Source organism: Dipteris shenzhenensis, chromosome 2, assembly GCF_047967505.1.
Source record: "Dipteris shenzhenensis isolate YYH24624 ecotype China chromosome 2, Dip_SZ_1.0, whole genome shotgun sequence".
Lineage (NCBI taxonomy): Eukaryota > Viridiplantae > Streptophyta > Polypodiopsida > Gleicheniales > Dipteridaceae > Dipteris > Dipteris shenzhenensis.
In genome coordinates this window covers 63,587,677-63,604,979 of record NC_141597.1, presented here as the reverse complement: position 1 = coordinate 63,604,979, position 17,303 = coordinate 63,587,677, and the positions used below count along the sequence as shown (strand labels likewise).

General features: G+C 45.1%; 1 protein-coding gene across 4 annotated transcripts in view; it reads left to right on the top strand.

Moving 5' to 3' along the window:
* The first annotated feature begins 1,085 nt into the window (after positions 1 to 1,085).
* The window catches only part of LOC147905154 (U-box domain-containing protein 44-like), a 30,280-nt gene continuing 14,062 nt past the window's right edge, over positions 1,086 to 17,303 (top strand). The window contains exons 1-4 of one of the 4 annotated variants that reach the window (XM_087390589.1): positions 1,086 to 1,298; positions 1,412 to 1,639; positions 1,733 to 2,650; positions 15,658 to 15,967. In XM_087390589.1, coding sequence (XP_087246715.1) covers positions 1,427 to 1,639; positions 1,733 to 2,650; positions 15,658 to 15,967 — 1,441 coding nt within the window. In that variant the 5' untranslated portion in view covers positions 1,086 to 1,298; positions 1,412 to 1,426. Of the gene's footprint in view, positions 1,299 to 1,411; positions 2,651 to 15,657; positions 15,968 to 17,303 lie in introns of those variants that run through there. The other 3 variants (XM_087390580.1, XM_087390598.1, XM_087390608.1) reach the window with 3 other exon arrangements.

Genomic DNA, 17,303 nt, shown 5'->3' with positions numbered 1-17,303 from the left:
TTTGCGTTGAATTGGTTGCAGACAAGCCTTTGTGTTTGTTGTGCTCCATCATGAGCTCTTCCTAGATCCTTTGTTTGAGCCTTCTTAGCAAAGCAGCAATTTAGTAGAACTCTTGAGCATCAAGGCATTGGTTAGCAATGAATTCCCATAGCTAATTGATCAAGAGATTTGAGGGTGCATTGGATCTTTTTAGAGAGAGAGAGAGAGAGATGTGGTTTGCTCACCTGCCAAAATTTTTTGACCTTCTAGGCATTGTCCTCCAAGGTCACACAATTGGGGAGGATTTCTTGAAGACGGTGAGCATTTAAATCTACTAGGTGTAAAAAAAAACTGTTGTCTTTTTTTGGGTGTGAGGGTAATATGCATAATACATAGATTGATTTCGTCCGGTATGGGTATGGCAGCTCTAGATCGAGCACTCGTCGGCTTATGGAGATGAGCTAGAGGCGTGGGGGTCGAAGGCAAGTCACGCATGCCTGGGTCTGTCAAGGTCGTGGTAGCTTCGCCGCTTCCATGTAATACGGAGGGTGGACAAGTGAGGTGGCGGAGAAAAAATAAGGTGGGGGGAAAGAGTTCTGAATGAGACGTCTAGTGGGTGTAAGAGTGCACTACGCCTGACTCTGGCGTTTCAAAGCCCCGCTAGAGATGGGTTTTTCCCCTCTCCAGCCGGGCATTACGGTGCTAGGCTTCAAAGCTACCTTCCCAGCCGGTGGATTTGTGGCTTTAATGTAATAAGCAATCTCAGAAATGCGAATGAGCAGGGTGGTGGAGAGACAGACAACTTGGGATTGCAGGTCCGTCCCCAGTGGTCTTCTGACAATGGAAGACCATAGCGGGCATTGTTGGGCACGTTGGAACGTGATTTATGCTCTGGTGGGGAATGCGCTCTAAGTGCCTCACAAAGCAAAGCCGGCTCTCAATTAAATTCGTCCGATAGGAAATATATTAGGCCGGCAATGAAAAAGGTATTGACGAGGCAAATAGAAAAGGAAAGGTTGAAATGGCAGCCTTCCGTCACCTGTCATGAGTTGTATTTAGAAAGCGAACGACGATAAATTTTTGTTTCCCTCCCCGGTCGACGACACAGTCAGTCATTCACTATGATCATCATCCTCTGCCTCGCTTCCTCTCCTCTGCTTCCTTCATACACACGCCAATCCCAATTCATTCCTTAGTTGCCCATCGATTGCAGTTTGAATAACTCTGATCCGCCGGCTCTCTCTTTGTCCATCTCCGTATCCGTCAATTCAGCTTTCCCAGCTAGCCCCGGCTTTCGGGATCCTGCGAACACCGGTCAGGTACGTTGCCCTTCGCCCCAATTGGACACCCCGGCTCTGTTTCCCTTGGAAATGCGGATAGCTAGGCCCCCTTTCCATGCCTAAGAACAAATCTTTTCGTCCGTCGTGTGCAGAGTATATCGGCCCAGATGCTAGGAGTGGAATTACCGGCCGCAGTCTTACTTGCGCAGTCGCTGGTAAACAAAATTTCAGAGGTTGCAAACTCTGCACGGAATGCTTTGGTGGAGGAAGATTTTTTCATTCAATTGGCATGTTATTTGGAACGGATTGTCCCGATTTGCATTGAGCTGCAGAGGGGAAGGGATAGCTCGCCTATGATACGCGAGATTTTGGAGGCATTGGTGCGCGATGTCGATTGTGCAAATCATCTCATTGACATATGCAGTAATAAGAGCCGGATTTATTTACTCACTCACTGCAGGTCTGTCGCACAGCAGCTAGAGAGCGTGGTTCATGACATCGGAAGGAGTTTGAGCCTCATTCCCTTGTCATCTGTCCAGGGCCATGAAGATACAAAAGCAGTCATTGATTCACTCTCCCGAGACATGCAACAGGCCCATTTTGAAGTGAAACAGCTGGACGATCGGATTTGTCAATTATTGAGCGAGGACAGCGTTCACCTCCAAAATGACCCAGATCTGCAAACAGGGTTGTTGCTCGACATTGCTCGCTCTGTGGGGATTGAGGACGCTCCACGTAATCTTAGTGCATTGAAACTCCAGGTGGAGCTCCTGAGGAACGATTTACAGGGTACAACAGAGGCATATGATCTGCAAATGATGGATATGTTAGGAAACATGGTGGACAACTGGGTGCAGAATAACGACTCGGCAAGCCTCTCAGATGACAGTAGTCGTCACCGTGAGCAGAAGCGTGTAGAGCCGCTTTATGAGGCATTTGTATGCCCTTTGACCAAGACAGTCATGCGGGATCCTGTCACATTAGAGAATGGGCAGACCTACGAAAGGATTGCCATTGAGCGATGGTTCAGGGAGTGTAAAGACAATGGCAGGCCACCTGTTTGTCCTATGACAGGAAAGGCACTAGAGAGTACAACCTTGAAACCCAGCATAGCCCTCCGGCATACCATTGAAGAATGGACTGCAAGAAACGAGACTGCTCGAATTGAAAACGCAAGCATCTTTCTTACTTCCAAGAGCTCCCAGCAGGACATGCTGCATGGTTTGAAGGATATACAAGTTCTATCCATGAAAAATAATCTCAATAAACACAAAGTTCGAACTGCTGGCTTGATACCTATCATCGTTGACTGTCTGAAACAGGGAGAGCAGGTGCGTTGCACTGCTCTTGCGACCCTGTGCATTCTTGCAGAAGATGACGATGATAACAAGGTATGTAAAACTCGAATGATCTCAAGTCGTATTTCTACCTGATTGGAATGTGTGTGTGTCTGAAATTATGATAGAATGAAAAACACAGGACTTGGAATGGAAAGAAGTTTTGAACGTTGCCCAGCAGTACAAAAATGCTACATGTATGGAGAGCGGGCATCCTACTCTTTAAATGTTCAAGTCTTCTATTACCTGCCTCATCCTGTTATATTTAAAACAATCCCTGATCCATAAGGCTTTTACAAGGTTTCATGAAGTTTTTCCCGGACTTTATGCCAGATGTTGCACAGGTCAATTCCTTGCTGTGGCTCTAAATAGCTGCTCATTGTAGTGCAGATTACATGTCAAAGAGAACATAATCGTATATATACACTCTCTCAATTTCAAAAATCCTTTACGGATTTTCTACTCTGCATATCAAGATCTCCACTAGGCAGCTGTTGAAGTGGCTATAGAGGTAAAGGATCAAGTGTGATTGATGCTGAAGCCTTGCGTGATATCCATTACATTAGACCCATATGTGAGCTACATCTTCCGCGCTTGCCATATTCAAAGATTACGACTCTTTTCCCAACTTGTGTTTCCATGTCCATCTCTTCGTATAGATATTTTTCTTTCATTTCTTATACATATGATCGAATGTGGTACCGTTGGAAGCCACTTTCCCTCTTAGGCTGTGCTCAAAGGCTGTCTAATACATTCTGGATTAATTTTTCAATCGTTGTACTTTTGTTTAGGTGGTCTTCTTCCCATTGTGTTAATTATTGCTCCCCTGTTTAGACCAGCAGCTCTCTTATGCTTCCAAAGGTCTGTGTGGGAGCCTATTAAAAGTTGACCATATTTATCTTGCAATGTACTTTTCTCTGGAAAAAATAAAAATAAAATCGTGCAATGTAGTGGATGAATATGCCTCACTCTGAAGAGGAGCCATGAGCGCTGTTCCTTCCAGGAATCATACCTGTTTAAGAATCTGCCTCAAATGGTTCACTCTTTCTTTCACTAGATCTGGAGCCTATGCTTCACAATAATAGAGGAAGATTGGCAGTACCAACCGATTAAAGTACGCCCTTGCATTTGTTTTTCTGTGTTGTAAAGTCTGTGAGATTTTTAAGGGGCTGTTTGCCCCTGAGTTTGGCATTCAGTTCTGCAGCCTCCAGCCACAGTTCCAGCCCTTGTGCCCCGTCTCTGCCTGCTCCAGCAACGGCCGCACTGCGTACAGGCGCCGTACCAGATGGCAGTTGAAGGCGAAGGTCCCACGTTGCACACAGCTCAGGATGGACAGCATATGATTGAGGTTGGACAGTCTGCTTCAGCAATATAGCTCATGCTCCCGCAGTCACAGTTAAGGGGAGACTAGGAGTTTTCTGAGCTCAGTTTTGTATGCTGATTTGGCACTCATGTACAACAGTAGTCAGGGCATTTATGCCTGCATCATAAATAAAGCAGTGTACTATCGTCAGGAAGACTTCTGGACTCTCTCATGCTGGAGTTTTCCTGTTGCATCTCATCTATTTCTGAACAGCAAGTCCCTGCATGTTACATTGGTGTCAGAGCAGCATGGTTCCTTATGATCTGAAGATGTTTGGAGGGAATGTTAGAAGACACTGACCTCCCTGTGAGCCCCCATATGAGGAGGACATCGGGGTTAGATGACAGTAGGGGGTAGGAATACCTAGACATGATGCTGATCTCTGTTTGGAGGCTGTATGGCTAGGTCCCAGAATCCATGAACCATCTGTGGAGTAGAGGGCTGGCTTGCAAAGGATTTGGCGCAGCTACACTAAGAAGCCCTGACTGCGTGGCAGAAGGTGCCCCAGGGCAGCAGTAGCATATGACCCTGGCATGCTCTATTTATAGAGCCTGGCCAAGGCTGGTCGGCTATCCAGTCGATGGTGGAGGGGGCTACCAGGCCCCCTATAAATAGGGGCCTGTTCCATCCATGACTGGACTAACTAGGGTATAGGCTTATCAAAGCCTAGGCCTGAGTAACCTGGGATCTAGGAATAGATCTAAGTTTAGAACATGGTCTAACACGGGGTTAGAAATAATCTAGGGTTGAGACTAGAGCTAGCAAAGGTGAGGTCTAGATCCTATGGATAGAGCTAGCCTGCTAAAGGCAAGGCATGGCTGAGCTATACTTGGCAAAGGGTGACCACAAAGTAAAGTGAAGTTACTTTATGCATGCATGCTAAAGTATAGGCTCACAGCTAAAGATATATATATATATATACACACACACACATGTAACATATGTATGTATGTATATGCATACACACAAAGATGTTCATACAAACATCGTGCGTGTGTGCGTACGTACACACACACACACACACACCAAACAACATCATGCAATGTATGAAAAGGAGGACTCTTTTGGGTGACAGGGTCTAAAGGATACAAGTTTCCATCAACCCAAAGGTCAAGATGCTTCTTCCCTTGCAATCGAAGACTATGGAGCACACTTTGAGGAGTTCCACTATATCCCAAAGAGCGTGTGCCTGCATATTCTACCTCCAGTTGTAGGTTCACATGGTACTTGTTGGATATGTCCTCAAATGGTGCCATGAGTATGTTGGGGTAAAGGCACATTGCCACCCTTTAATTAAAGATATGACACCTATGATTGTCTTAAGACAGTCATAGGGTGAAAGCCTAATCCTAATAAAACCTATGAGTTTGTGGTGTGGCTCAACACTTCACACCCACATCTTTTGTGTCACCCCTCTCTCACACTCTCTCCCCGTTGTACTTCTCCCTCTTTCTTTCCCTCTCAACTGGTATCAGAGCCTTCATCTCTCCCTCTCCCTCTCCACTCCTGCCTACCACTCTCTCCCCGTTGTACTTCTCCCTCTTTCTTCGCTGCTGAGGGCACGAGGCCCGAGGGGATAGGGAGGGGTAGAGAGGCGGTGCGCAGGTGCACGCGCAGGCAGCACGGGCTGCAGCGGGGCAGCCTCAGGGCATCGAGCAGGGCGGTGTGCAGGCAGCGCGGGGGAAGCTCGTGTACGGACGTACGGCCGTCCGTACCGTTGTACGGACACCGTACATGCGCCCGTACTGTACGGACGCCGCCGTACGGACTGCGTCAGGAGAAGTAGCATTTCGAAAATTTTTTTTGGGATCTATATCCTGCACAGGTACAGCAGGTACAACAAGTACACAGGTACAGCCGGTACAGCAGGTACAGCAGGCATTTTTCTTTTGGGGGAAGAAGAAAAAGAGAGAGCACTCTGCTCTACATTCCCGCTTGTTCAGTTCTCAAAACTGTGTGTTGAAGGTACAGCAAGTACCCTCGTGTCCCTCGTGCTTGAGGTGACTAGTACCACAGTGTGTGGTGGTTGCACAGTTATCTTGTTTCGGGAAGGTAATGCCTTGATTTTGCAGAGGGCTTTTATGCTTTTGCTGAGTGCAAATCTCAGCTTTTGGGTGACATTTTCAAAGGGCTTTTGCCTGGAAGTTTATGCAGTGTATGCCTTGAGGCAGTGTGGAGCCAGGGAGCTCACATTGGTCTTGTTTCCGCAGTGTATACAGTGACATTTCTGCAGGTCACATTTTGTGTACGACACCTTGAAAAATCTCAGTTGAGCCACGCTTGGCCAGGGTGCATCGAGTTTACTCGGTCCCTAACTGTCCATCGTTGACAGTGCTCAAAAGATTTTCTCTTCAGTGTTTGTACGTTGGGATCTGTGTTGTTATTGTGTACACAGGGCTGTTTATGCATTGCATTGTCAGGTGAAAGTGCCAGGAGAGCGCTGTATTTTGTATGCTACCTCAGTGTTGAGGTGTTTTTCACTTGGTACAGGTGTCAAATCAAGGGGCTTTTGCCCAGATTTTGCTTAAGAGCACTTGAGTTACTGTTTGAGACCTTCAGATGCCTTTTATCCCCTTGTCAGAAGGGAGATTGCTTGGGATTTGTCCCATTTTCTGTTACAGGTTTGTGACAGGCTGAAGTGTCTGGAGCCTCTTTTTTTTTTCAGTGAACAAAACAGTGTATGACAAGTGGTTTATGCATATAAAATCAGTGCAATACCTCATCTGAGGTGGGAGAAGTGTCCAGGACAGCAGTGTTTTGTGCTTTGTCATCTGATGATGCACTGATAAAGCACTTGTGGAACAGCTGCAGCATTCTGAAGTTACTGTTTTATGCCTATTTGAGCACGGTACAGTGTGTCAGAAGGTACAGTGACTGGAGGGAAAATTTTCTGTTTTGCTACAGATTTTTTGACAGTAAAAACAGCACTATTGTGAGTGCTCCTGGCTCTTGATAGAGCAGGTTTTCTGAGAAATCAGAATTTTATTTAGTCATTTTTTTGACTTACAGGGAGTCAGGTACTTTCCTTATCTGATATGGCATCAGGGGGAAGTGAATCTTCAATTCTGAACATAAAGAAATTGGAAGGGGCACACAATTATGCATTATGGGCAGAACAGTGTTTGAATGTACTTCTGCTAAAGAAGATTTCTAAGCCCATAAGGGTGAAGGGTGTCAAGCCATCTGGGATGTCAGATGATGAGTGGGAGGAGCTTGATTTGTCCGCTAGGGCTGCTATCATGCTTACTCTCAGTGATTCTCTTGTGTTCAATGTTCAGGCTGAAAAGACCTCTTATGGCCTATGGCAGAGGCTAGAAGAGTTGTATGCCCAAAAGAGTTTAGCCAGTAAGGTTTATTGGTTGAAAAAGCTTGTAGACCTTCGCATGAAGGAAGGTACAGCTATGACCTCACACTTGAGTGAGTTCAATGCCATCTTTACACAGCTTATTGCACAGGGATTGAACCTTGATGAGGAGTTCAAGGCTACTTTCTTGTTGTGTACCCTCCCTAAGAGTTGGGACACTTTCAAGACGACCCTGTCTAATTCAAATGTCACTCTTATGTATGCTGATGTGGAGAGCTCTCTCCTTATGGAGGAGATGAGCAGGAAGAATAATGCGGGCAGCAAGTCTTCAAATGCTTTGCAGGTACAGGAAAGAGGCAGGTTCAGCAGAAGGGGAGATCTGCTAGTAAGTCCAAATCCCGCAGTCAGTCCTGTGGCAAAAAGGATATTGAATGCTTTTATTGTGGCAAGAAGGGACATGTGAAGTCTAAGTGCTTCAAGTTTATACGGGATCAGAAAGCCAAGAAGGCTGAGGCAAAGGATGCAGGCAGTGGAAGCAAAGGCAAAGGCAAGGCCAAGGCAGATGACTTGGATGCAGTGAATGTTGCAGTAGAAGACAGTGAAAGTGACAGGCATGATGTTTTATGCTCTTCTGCTGTAATTGCACATACTTTGGTTATTGATGGCCATGACATGCACACCTGGCTCTTGGATTCAGGTGCTTCTTTTCATGTTACTCCTCATAGGGAGTGGTTTACTTCCTACACAGGTACTCATGGAGTTGTTCACCTTGGGAACAACTATGCATGTCAGATTGCAGGGATTGGCAGTATACAGATAGTATTCCCTGATGGACGCATATTTATGCTTGATGGTGTTCGCCATGTGCCGCAAATCAAGAAAAATCTGATTAGCACTGGCTTGTTGGATGACAGTGGTTACCACACCACATTTGGGGATTCCAAATGGGTGATTACTGATGGCCAGGTTGTAGTGGCTGAGGGTTATAAGAGTGATACCTTGTACCCTCTTTATGTTTCCAGTGTAGGTAATCATGTTGTTGCCATAACCGAGCTGCCAAAGGTTTCATTGTGGCATAGCCGGTTGGGACACGTCCGTTAAAGGAATGCAAGAACTGTCACGATTGGGTTATCTGCCGTCTCTTTCATTTTCAGATTTGCCTACTTGTGATCATTGCATATTTGGCAAGCATTCTATGACTCCTCATAAGAGGAGAACTCCACAAAATAGAGCACCGCTTGATCTAGTGCACACTGATTTGTGTGAAATGCCACAGCTATCACTAGGGGGTGCAAAGTATTTCATTACTTTTATTGATGATGCCACACGCAAAGTGTGGGTCTATTTCTTGAAGCATAAGAGCGATGCCTTAGATGCTTTCAAGAAGTTTGTCGCTCAGGTTGAGAATCGGACAGGTCGCAGGCTGAAATGCCTCAGATCCGATAATGGGGGTGAGTATGTGTCACATGCTTTTGTACAGTTTTGCGAAGCTAAGGGCATTAAACAGGAACTCACAGCCCCTCATAATGCATCTCAAAATGGTGTGAGTGAGCGGATGAATCGAACTATTCAGGAGAAGGTTCGATGTATGTTGTCTTATGCTGCATTGCCCCATGGCTTTTGGGCAGAAGCCGTGCAAACAGCAGTTCACATAATTAACAGGTCGCCGAACAAGGCTTTGGAGTTGAAAGTGCCAGAGGAGGTGTGGTCTGGCAAGCCACCTTCATATAAGCACTTACGTGTGTTTGGCTGCGAGTGTTTTGCTCATATACGCAAAGAACTGCACACCAAACTGGAGCCAAAGTCTTCTAGATGCATCTTTATGGGTTATGGTGACGAAGGTGAAATGGGGTACAGGTTATGGGATCCCGTTAAACGGAAGATTATACGCAGCAATGATGTCATCTTTAAAGAGGATAGTGTACACAAAGAACCCGTGCAACCTATGGAATACAGGAGGGTTATTTATGATGATGTCGGACAGCAAAGAATGCCCATTTATATGCAGCAGCAGGATGCTGCAGATAACCCTGTTCAAGAGGGTATACAGGCTGAAAATCAGCCAGATAATTTTGCCAATGATGCACCACTGGATATGCCAGCAAATGGGGCTGTAGAACAGCCAGATATGGTGGTACAGCCACCCGTCATGCATGACGAACAGGCTAGACAGCAGCCTAATTCGGAACATTTTGTTAGGAGGAGCACCCGTGTACAACGGCCTCCTGACAGGTTTGTTCCAGGAGCCAATAATGTGGCTGATTTTATCATGCTGACAGATTGTGGTGAGCCTTCCAGCTTCAAGGAAGCTATGGGAAGAACAGAGAAAAGGAAGTGGGAGAAAGCCATGCAGTCAGAAATGGACTCCCTACTTCAAAATGATACATGGGACTTGGTGCAGCTACCTGCAGGCAGAAAGGTCTTGCCATGCAAGTGGGTTTACAAAGTCAAAGTGGATTCAAATGCTTTACCGAGGTATAAGGCCAGATTGGTTGCCAAGGAATTTAAGCAGGAGAAGGGCATTGACTTTGATGAGATCTTTTCCCCTGTAGTCAAGATGACTACTTTGAGAGCAGTGTTAGCTCTTGTTGCTCATGAGGACATGGATTTATGTCAGATGGATGTGAAGACTGCTTTTCTTCACGGAGATCTCCATGATGAGATCTATATGAGTCAGCCAGAGGGATATGCTGTTAAAGGGAAAGAGCAGCTTGTGTGTAAGCTCATGAGGAGCTTGTATGGACTCAAGCAGGCGCCAAGAGAATGGTACAAGAAGTTTGATGCCTTCATGCAGTCCCAAGGGTATCATAGGTGTGAGACCGATCACTGCTTGTACACCAAACGGGCAAAGGATGGCAGTTTGATGCTACTCATTCTATATGTGGATGACATGCTGATTGCCAGCAAATCTCAGCAGGAGATTAGTGCTTTGAAGAAACAACTGCATAAGTCTTTTGACATGAAAGACTTGGGTGATGCAAATCATATTCTTGGTATGCAGATTATTCGTGACAGGTCCAAGGGACTTTTGTTTCTGTCACAGAAGGAGTACATTGACAAAGTACTGCAGAGGTTTAAAATGGAGGGGGGGAAGTCTATTAGTACCCCGTTGCCTCCACATTTAAAACTCAGCAGTAAGGACAGCCCCAGATCAGATGATGATAAGGCTGAAATGGCCAAGGTTCCGTATGCATCTGCAGTTGGTTCTTTGATGTATGCCATGGTTGCCACTCGTCCGGATATTGCTTTTGCGGTGGGAGTCATCAGCAGGTATATGGCAAATCCAGGCAAGCGGCACTGGGAAGCTGTGAAAGGTGTCTTGAGGTATCTCAAGGGTACCAAAGACTTGTGCATATGCTATGGTAGGCAGGATGCATTGGTGCATGGTTTTACAGATTCAGACTATGCAGGGAATGCAGATAACCGGAAGTCTACTACTGGTTATATTTTCACATTTGCAGGAGGTGCTATATCATGGGTGTCTCGGTTGTAGAAATGCGTTGCACTGTCAACCACTGAAGCTGAATATGTTGCAGCCACTGAGGCTTGCAAGGAAGCAATATGGCTTACTCGGCTGGTGGGAGATTTGGGCATTACAGGAGATATGCCAGTTTTGCATTGTGATAGTCAGAGTGCTATCATGTTGGCAAAGAATCCGGTCTTTCATCAAAAGACCAAGCACATAGATGGGAAATACCATTTCATCAGGGAGGTACTGGAAGACAAGCGACTTGAGCTTGTGAAGGTGCATACTGATGATAATCTTGCAGATTTGCTCACTAAGAGCTTGCCTACAGAGCGGTTTGCACATTGCCGCCACATCATGGGATTAGGATGAGACCATTCTTATTTTATGGTCTTGTATACAGTAACTGTATATTGCTGTAATTTTTATTCTTTTCTCCCCTTTAGGCACATTGGCCTTTAGGTGGGAGGTTGTTGGGGTAAAGGCACATTGCCACCCTTTTATTAAAGATATGACACCTATGACTGTCTTAAGACAGTCATAGGGTGAAAGCCTAATCCTAATAAAACCTATGAGTTTGTGGTGTGGCTCAACACTTCACACCCACATCTTTTGTGTCACCCCTCTCTCACACTCTCTCCCCGTTGTACTTCTCCCTCTTTCTTTTCCTCTCAGAGTACTCAAAGAGAGGTATCAGTGATGCAGGCTAGGATGTAGGGGAGAGCTGGCAAAGATGGAGCAGTGAGAGGAAGAGAGTAGCAAGGAAGAGGGAGGAGGAGAAGCAGATGAGGGCAAGAGGAAGAGGAGGAGAAGAGTAGGGTGACAGGTGTAGAAGGGAGGGAAGGAGCTGCTGTAGAAGGGAGGAGGAGGGGAGAGATGCTATAGGAGGGAGGAGGGGAGAGATGCTATAGGAGGGAGGAGGAGGGTTCAAGAGATTCTGCAGGAGGGAGGAGTAGAGGAGAGGGATCTTGGGCGGCTGGAGAAGGAGGGGAGAGGAAGGAGGGAGGAGGAGCCAGAAGGAGGAGGAGGAGGAGGGGAGAGGGAGGAGGGAGGAGGAGGAGCGAGATGGAGGAGGGGAGAGAAGGAGGGAGGGGGAGGGAGGGAGAGGGAGAGGGAGGAGGAGGAGGGAGGGGCAGAGGGAGAGAGGGAGAGAGAGAGGGAGGGAGGGAGGGAGGGAGGGAGGGAGAGAGAGAGGGAGGGAGGGAGGGAGATTCGAAATTTGAAATTCAAGGCTTTATGCCTCAATTCTGCTACTGTTCTACAACCATATGTATCTTGAAGCATAACCATAGTTGGAACATACAGGGCCTAGGTGGCGTCCCACATCACCGCCATAGACAGCTGATCTCCATGCAACCCTTTATTTATGCTCACTTTAATGAGTTTAAAGGAACATTGGGCAGACCAAAATGGTCTAAAGTTGTAAAAAATGAGCACGCTTCTATTTGCCTTGTGACCACAAACTTGTCTTTTCACGCATTGTTTTAACTCAATAGACTGTGTCTCAATAATAAAAGAATCCCGTTGAAGGTCATTTCCAACCAAAGAGGACCCTTCAGCTGAAGAAGGCTCTTGAGAATCAAAAGCATTGACACCAGAAGATTGAGGAGTTTCAGGCATAAGTGTATCCGGCATTGACAAGGCCTGGAAAGAATTTGACAAAGGAACCGAAGGAGACGGTGAGATGATCTCTTTTCCGGGAGGGTGTACCCATCTCCATTCTTTTCTTGTGGTCTTCAACTGTTGCATCTTGTCTAACTGAAGAGGAGTAGAAGCATAAGGAATAGAGAAAGAGATGTTTACATTAGCAGATTGACATGATTGCAAAGGGCAGCTCCGAGCAAAATGACCAATTTGTCTAAACGTGTAACAAGCATTTGGGAAGGAAGAAAAAGATAAGGGAGTGCGAAGTGGATATGCAAGACCATAATCAATATCCAAGCATGAAGGATCAGAGAAAGAGATGTTTACATTAGCAGATTGACATGATTGCAAAGGGCAGCTCCGAGCAAAATGACCAATTTGTTTAAACGTGTAACAAGCATTTGGGAAGGAAGAAAAAGATAAGGGAGTGCGAAGTGGATATGCAAGACCATAATCAATATCCAAGCATGAAGGAACCGGCTGCTCCATATCCCATAAAATGCAAATTTGGATATCTCTGCGCAGCACCAAAAATCCAACTTGGGAAGATAAAGTACTCTCCCTAGAAGAGCTGCAAGAGATGAAATAAGTGGGAGAAGAAGTACCGGCAAGGCCTTCAAAGTGACCCAGACAGGACAAAAGCGTAGAAGATTTTTGGCAGGGTCAAAAAGAGGATCCCATGGCATAATATAAAAGCAAAGAAGCCAGCACCATGGACCCCCACCTTGCTGACCAAATCATAAACTGTATCTGGATTAACACAACGAGCAAAATATAAACCCTTGCCAAGGAAAATAAAGGAGTCGATTTTATCCATTCCCACAGCCGCTGTCAACCAAGCTTAAAGCATGGAGGCTGTCATTATTCGCCCCATGAGATAAAGGCAAATGCCATGCTTTTGAGTCTGAGAGATACTTTGAAGGAGGGAATCCGAAGGCACAACCCGATGCAATGAAGATGTAGAATCCTGAGAGTGAGCGACATAATCTTCACAGAGACGAGCAAGGAGGTCTAATTCCACGGACGAAGAAGGAAAACTTCCAAAAGCTAATTTCTGCGTCTTATCAGGCTGAGTAGAATCGGAAAAGTGAGCAAGGCGCTTGCTTTTGCTGGAACAAGGCAAAAGGCCAGATGAATGCGAAACAGCAGATTGGAAGACAAAAGGAGAAGCCGTGGCGGGAGAGGACGGAAAAGAAAACGGAGGTACGGACAAATGTACATCAGCAGGCGAGGAATTGGGAGACGGGACAAACGAGGAGCTGAGAGACGGGACAGACGAGGAACTGGGAAACGAAACAGATTAGGGAGCCGTAACAGGAAAGGAGGCGCCATGCGCCATTGCGAAGCTCCACATACACCTCACTCACACACACACACACACTTTTTGTTGTTTATAGTGAAAACTTAGTGCGCGCACGCGCGCGCACACACACACACATGCGGGTGTGTGCCCGCCATGGGATAAGGGTTACGCACACACGCACACACACACACACGCACACGCATACACACGTGTGCATCCACACACAGAGAAACACGACCTTTGGAGTATTTTCATATGAAATTATGAATAAGAGGGAAATAATAAAAGAGAAATAATGATTCAAAAAAAGACTTCAAATAGATGATCGCATAAGCTAGTGGAGGCTGCCCTTACAATTTCCAGCTGTCCGGGAGTGCTGTAGTTGCAGTTCATCATTTGTAATCAACCCGTAACATGTGGGCTGCTCTTGCTCATGCTCTCTGGCTGCTAGGAATCCTCAACATCTGGTAGGCTTTGCAGTTGATGAGTAACTCGATGCACACTTTGTGCAAAGGACTTTATCCTCAAAACTCATGGCTTGTTATTTGGTGGCAGCCTGAGAAAGCTGGTACATTAAACCCACATGTGGCTTGAGCAGAGACACAGGGAAGCCATTATGGAATCTTGATGTGTGTGGCAACTTCGACTGGTATGCATGGTCTCCAACTTTTGGGATGGTTGTGTAGGGAACTATAATATCTGTCAGCAGCCTTGGCGTTAGTGTTTCTAGGGGCAAGTTATTGTGCTCATTTGCATATTTATTTTGTTAAGCCTGGGCATCTTGTGTATTCTTTTTGGCCAAAGTGCAAGGGAAAAGTTAGAACATAAACATGAAACACGAGATGAATACACAAAGGTATAAATCTTAAAGATGTTGGAATAATCAACACCGGAGTCCAAAATTTGTGGAAGCATGACAATGTACATGCGCTTTTGTGTCATACATTATATTCCTGATGTGTTGATTAACCCAACCCCGCTCCTTGACTTTCACTGCTTTCCTAACTTCTCCTGGGTGAAGAAACTATATTGAATATTCCACCAAATAGCACTGTTTGTAGATATAAACATCTATTTCACCGAAGCATGCAACTCCAACACATATTTGGAGGTTAGAACACCAAAAAGAGAGTAATTGTTTGCCTCTCTGCAGTTTTCATGTCTTGGATGAAGTGTCATATTCCCTTGCTCAATCCTTCCATGTCTGCAAGCAAATTGCACTTTAATCTCTTTTTCTCTATTGTGAATCAGAGATGAAAGGTCCAGGGTGAATTCCCTTACTGTCAGGATTTTGCATGGTCTCATTCTTTTCTAATATCCCTTGCCAAGTTTATGGATGGATCCTGATTCCCTTTAGAGGTCCCCATTTGTTGTAGCATCCATAGGATGTACGTAGATCTTGGGCAAATTCCCTTGCTAGCATGATTTTGGGTGGGCTCATCATTTCCGAACATTTCTTCCAAGTGTATGAATGCAATGAATCCCTAGCATCCATACGACACCAAGTGCATACATGTATTCTTTTTTAGGTTCCCATACTCAAAAGCATCCATGGGCTCAAGTCTCCATTGTTATTCTCACACTGTTATTTTGTCGGCAAAAATTGCCCTATTAGGTCATGCTATGTTTGCCTATCCCATGCTTTTAGATGTACTCCTTAGACGTTTGAGAGTGACTTCTGAAGCCACAAGGAAAATGAGATACATATGTTGTACTGAAGCTGTAAAACAAACGATTGAATGCATTCATCTTAGTATAAAGGGGAATTTTCTTTCTTCCAAGCCATATCTGAGGCCATCCATATACCAAAGATAGATTCAGAGGGTCGTCTTTAGTTAGTGAACTCTTTTGTCGTCTTTTCTCAAGTATTCCTCCTTTCAAAACTTCCTTCCTTTCAAAATTTCACACACAGAGAGAGAGAGAGAGAGAGAGAGAGAGAGAGAGAGAGAGAGATCTAATATGGTGATTTCAAATCTTCCAGATGGTTATTGGAGAAACAGATGCAATTAGAAATTGTGTCAAATGTTTGTCTCGTGACCTCTTAAAGGAGAGACAGGAAGCTGTGTCTCTTTTGTATGAGCTTTCCAAGTTCTATCCCTTATGTGAGAAGATTGGTTCAGTAAGTGGAGCGATTTTAATGCTCGTTGGAACCACCAGTAGCAAGTCAGAAAACTTGCTTACAGTCCAGAAAGCAGAGCAAACTCTTGAGAACCTAGAAAATTGTGATCAAAATGTGAGACAAATGGCAGAGAATGGGAGGTTGCAACCACTTTTGCAACGCCTAGTGGAAGGTAATACTTTCTTTTTAGAGATTCTCGTCACACTAAAAAGCTCATTGGACTAGGGTATTGATGGCTTGGACGTACAAGTTCTATGTCTCGTTTTCTTACAATTTGGCATTTCAAAAGAGTTGACGAACTCACATCAAAAGGTGGCCTTGAAATGTTTTCTGATCGAGTAAAAGTTCTTTTTTTGCATTTTTATTAGAATTGATAAGGTATCGTTTGTAGGCTTGTGCCTTCAACTTGTTACAGGTGTGGGACCAAAGAGCTTGGAAATTTTGGCTATGATTGTATGTATTTGTTTTCCTGCATTGTGTTCACCCTCTCAGCATCTCCCTAAATCCATGCAGCACATTGTTGAACTAGCTACATGTGGATTTGTCATGGATGTCCCTACATTAACTCACACTGATCGAGATATGATCATCAGCAGTACTCTGTTTGTCTTATTGCGTTGTTGGTTGCCACTTTTGAAGGTGCTTTTATTTGCTGTTGGTTTTATGTTGCTATTGTCAGCTGATGCCTGCTCCTGTTCATGGAGCCTTCTTGTTCATCTTTCTCGTCTGTCAGGAGTATAGTTCGTATTTGATGCTTGTTTATGTCAAACCCAGTTGCAACGCATGTAAGCTGATTGATGTTGACTTTTGTAAGCAAGTTGATGTTTGGATGGTTGGTGTATGTGTGCAAAACTTGAGGTCAAGAGAACTTTAATCAATGGGAAGTGACGTAGCAGGATGCAGCATGCCAAACATACATGCAAGTCAGGAGGTGAATAAATTTGATTTAGAAGACAATTTATGGGGAGGGGCAGCCGAGCTCTGGCCTTGAAGGGAGCTAGAGATATATGTGTTGGTGGTGACCCGAAATGCTTCAAGTGGAATCTTGCAGAGTTCATGTTCTTGTATGCTTTAAGGTTCACTATACAATGTCAAATATGCGGTTTCTTCTTCATGCGTTGGCAATAGCAGTAGTTGAGATATAGACCTTCAAGCTTGTTGCTATACTTGTCATGATTATGATGTTGATTGCTCATCTTGTACAATCCACCTCATGCATTTTCTTATGTTAGATCTATTGCAATGAGCAGTGCAAGGTAGTTAGTGTTGTATTACATGCATGCAAGTTAAATTCAACTGATAGTCCTCATTTGATCCCCCATCAAGAGGCTTTGAGTCTGTTTGTGTGTGTTTTGGGGGGGGGGGGGGTGGTGGTTAAGTAGGTCTCTCTTGAGCTTGTATGGATAGGGACATGTTGTCACGTGGGCGTGAAATTCTAATCACTTCAATGTGTTACGAGTTTGTGACAAATTTGACTTTAAAAGTCCAAGTGTGGGCTTAATAACGTG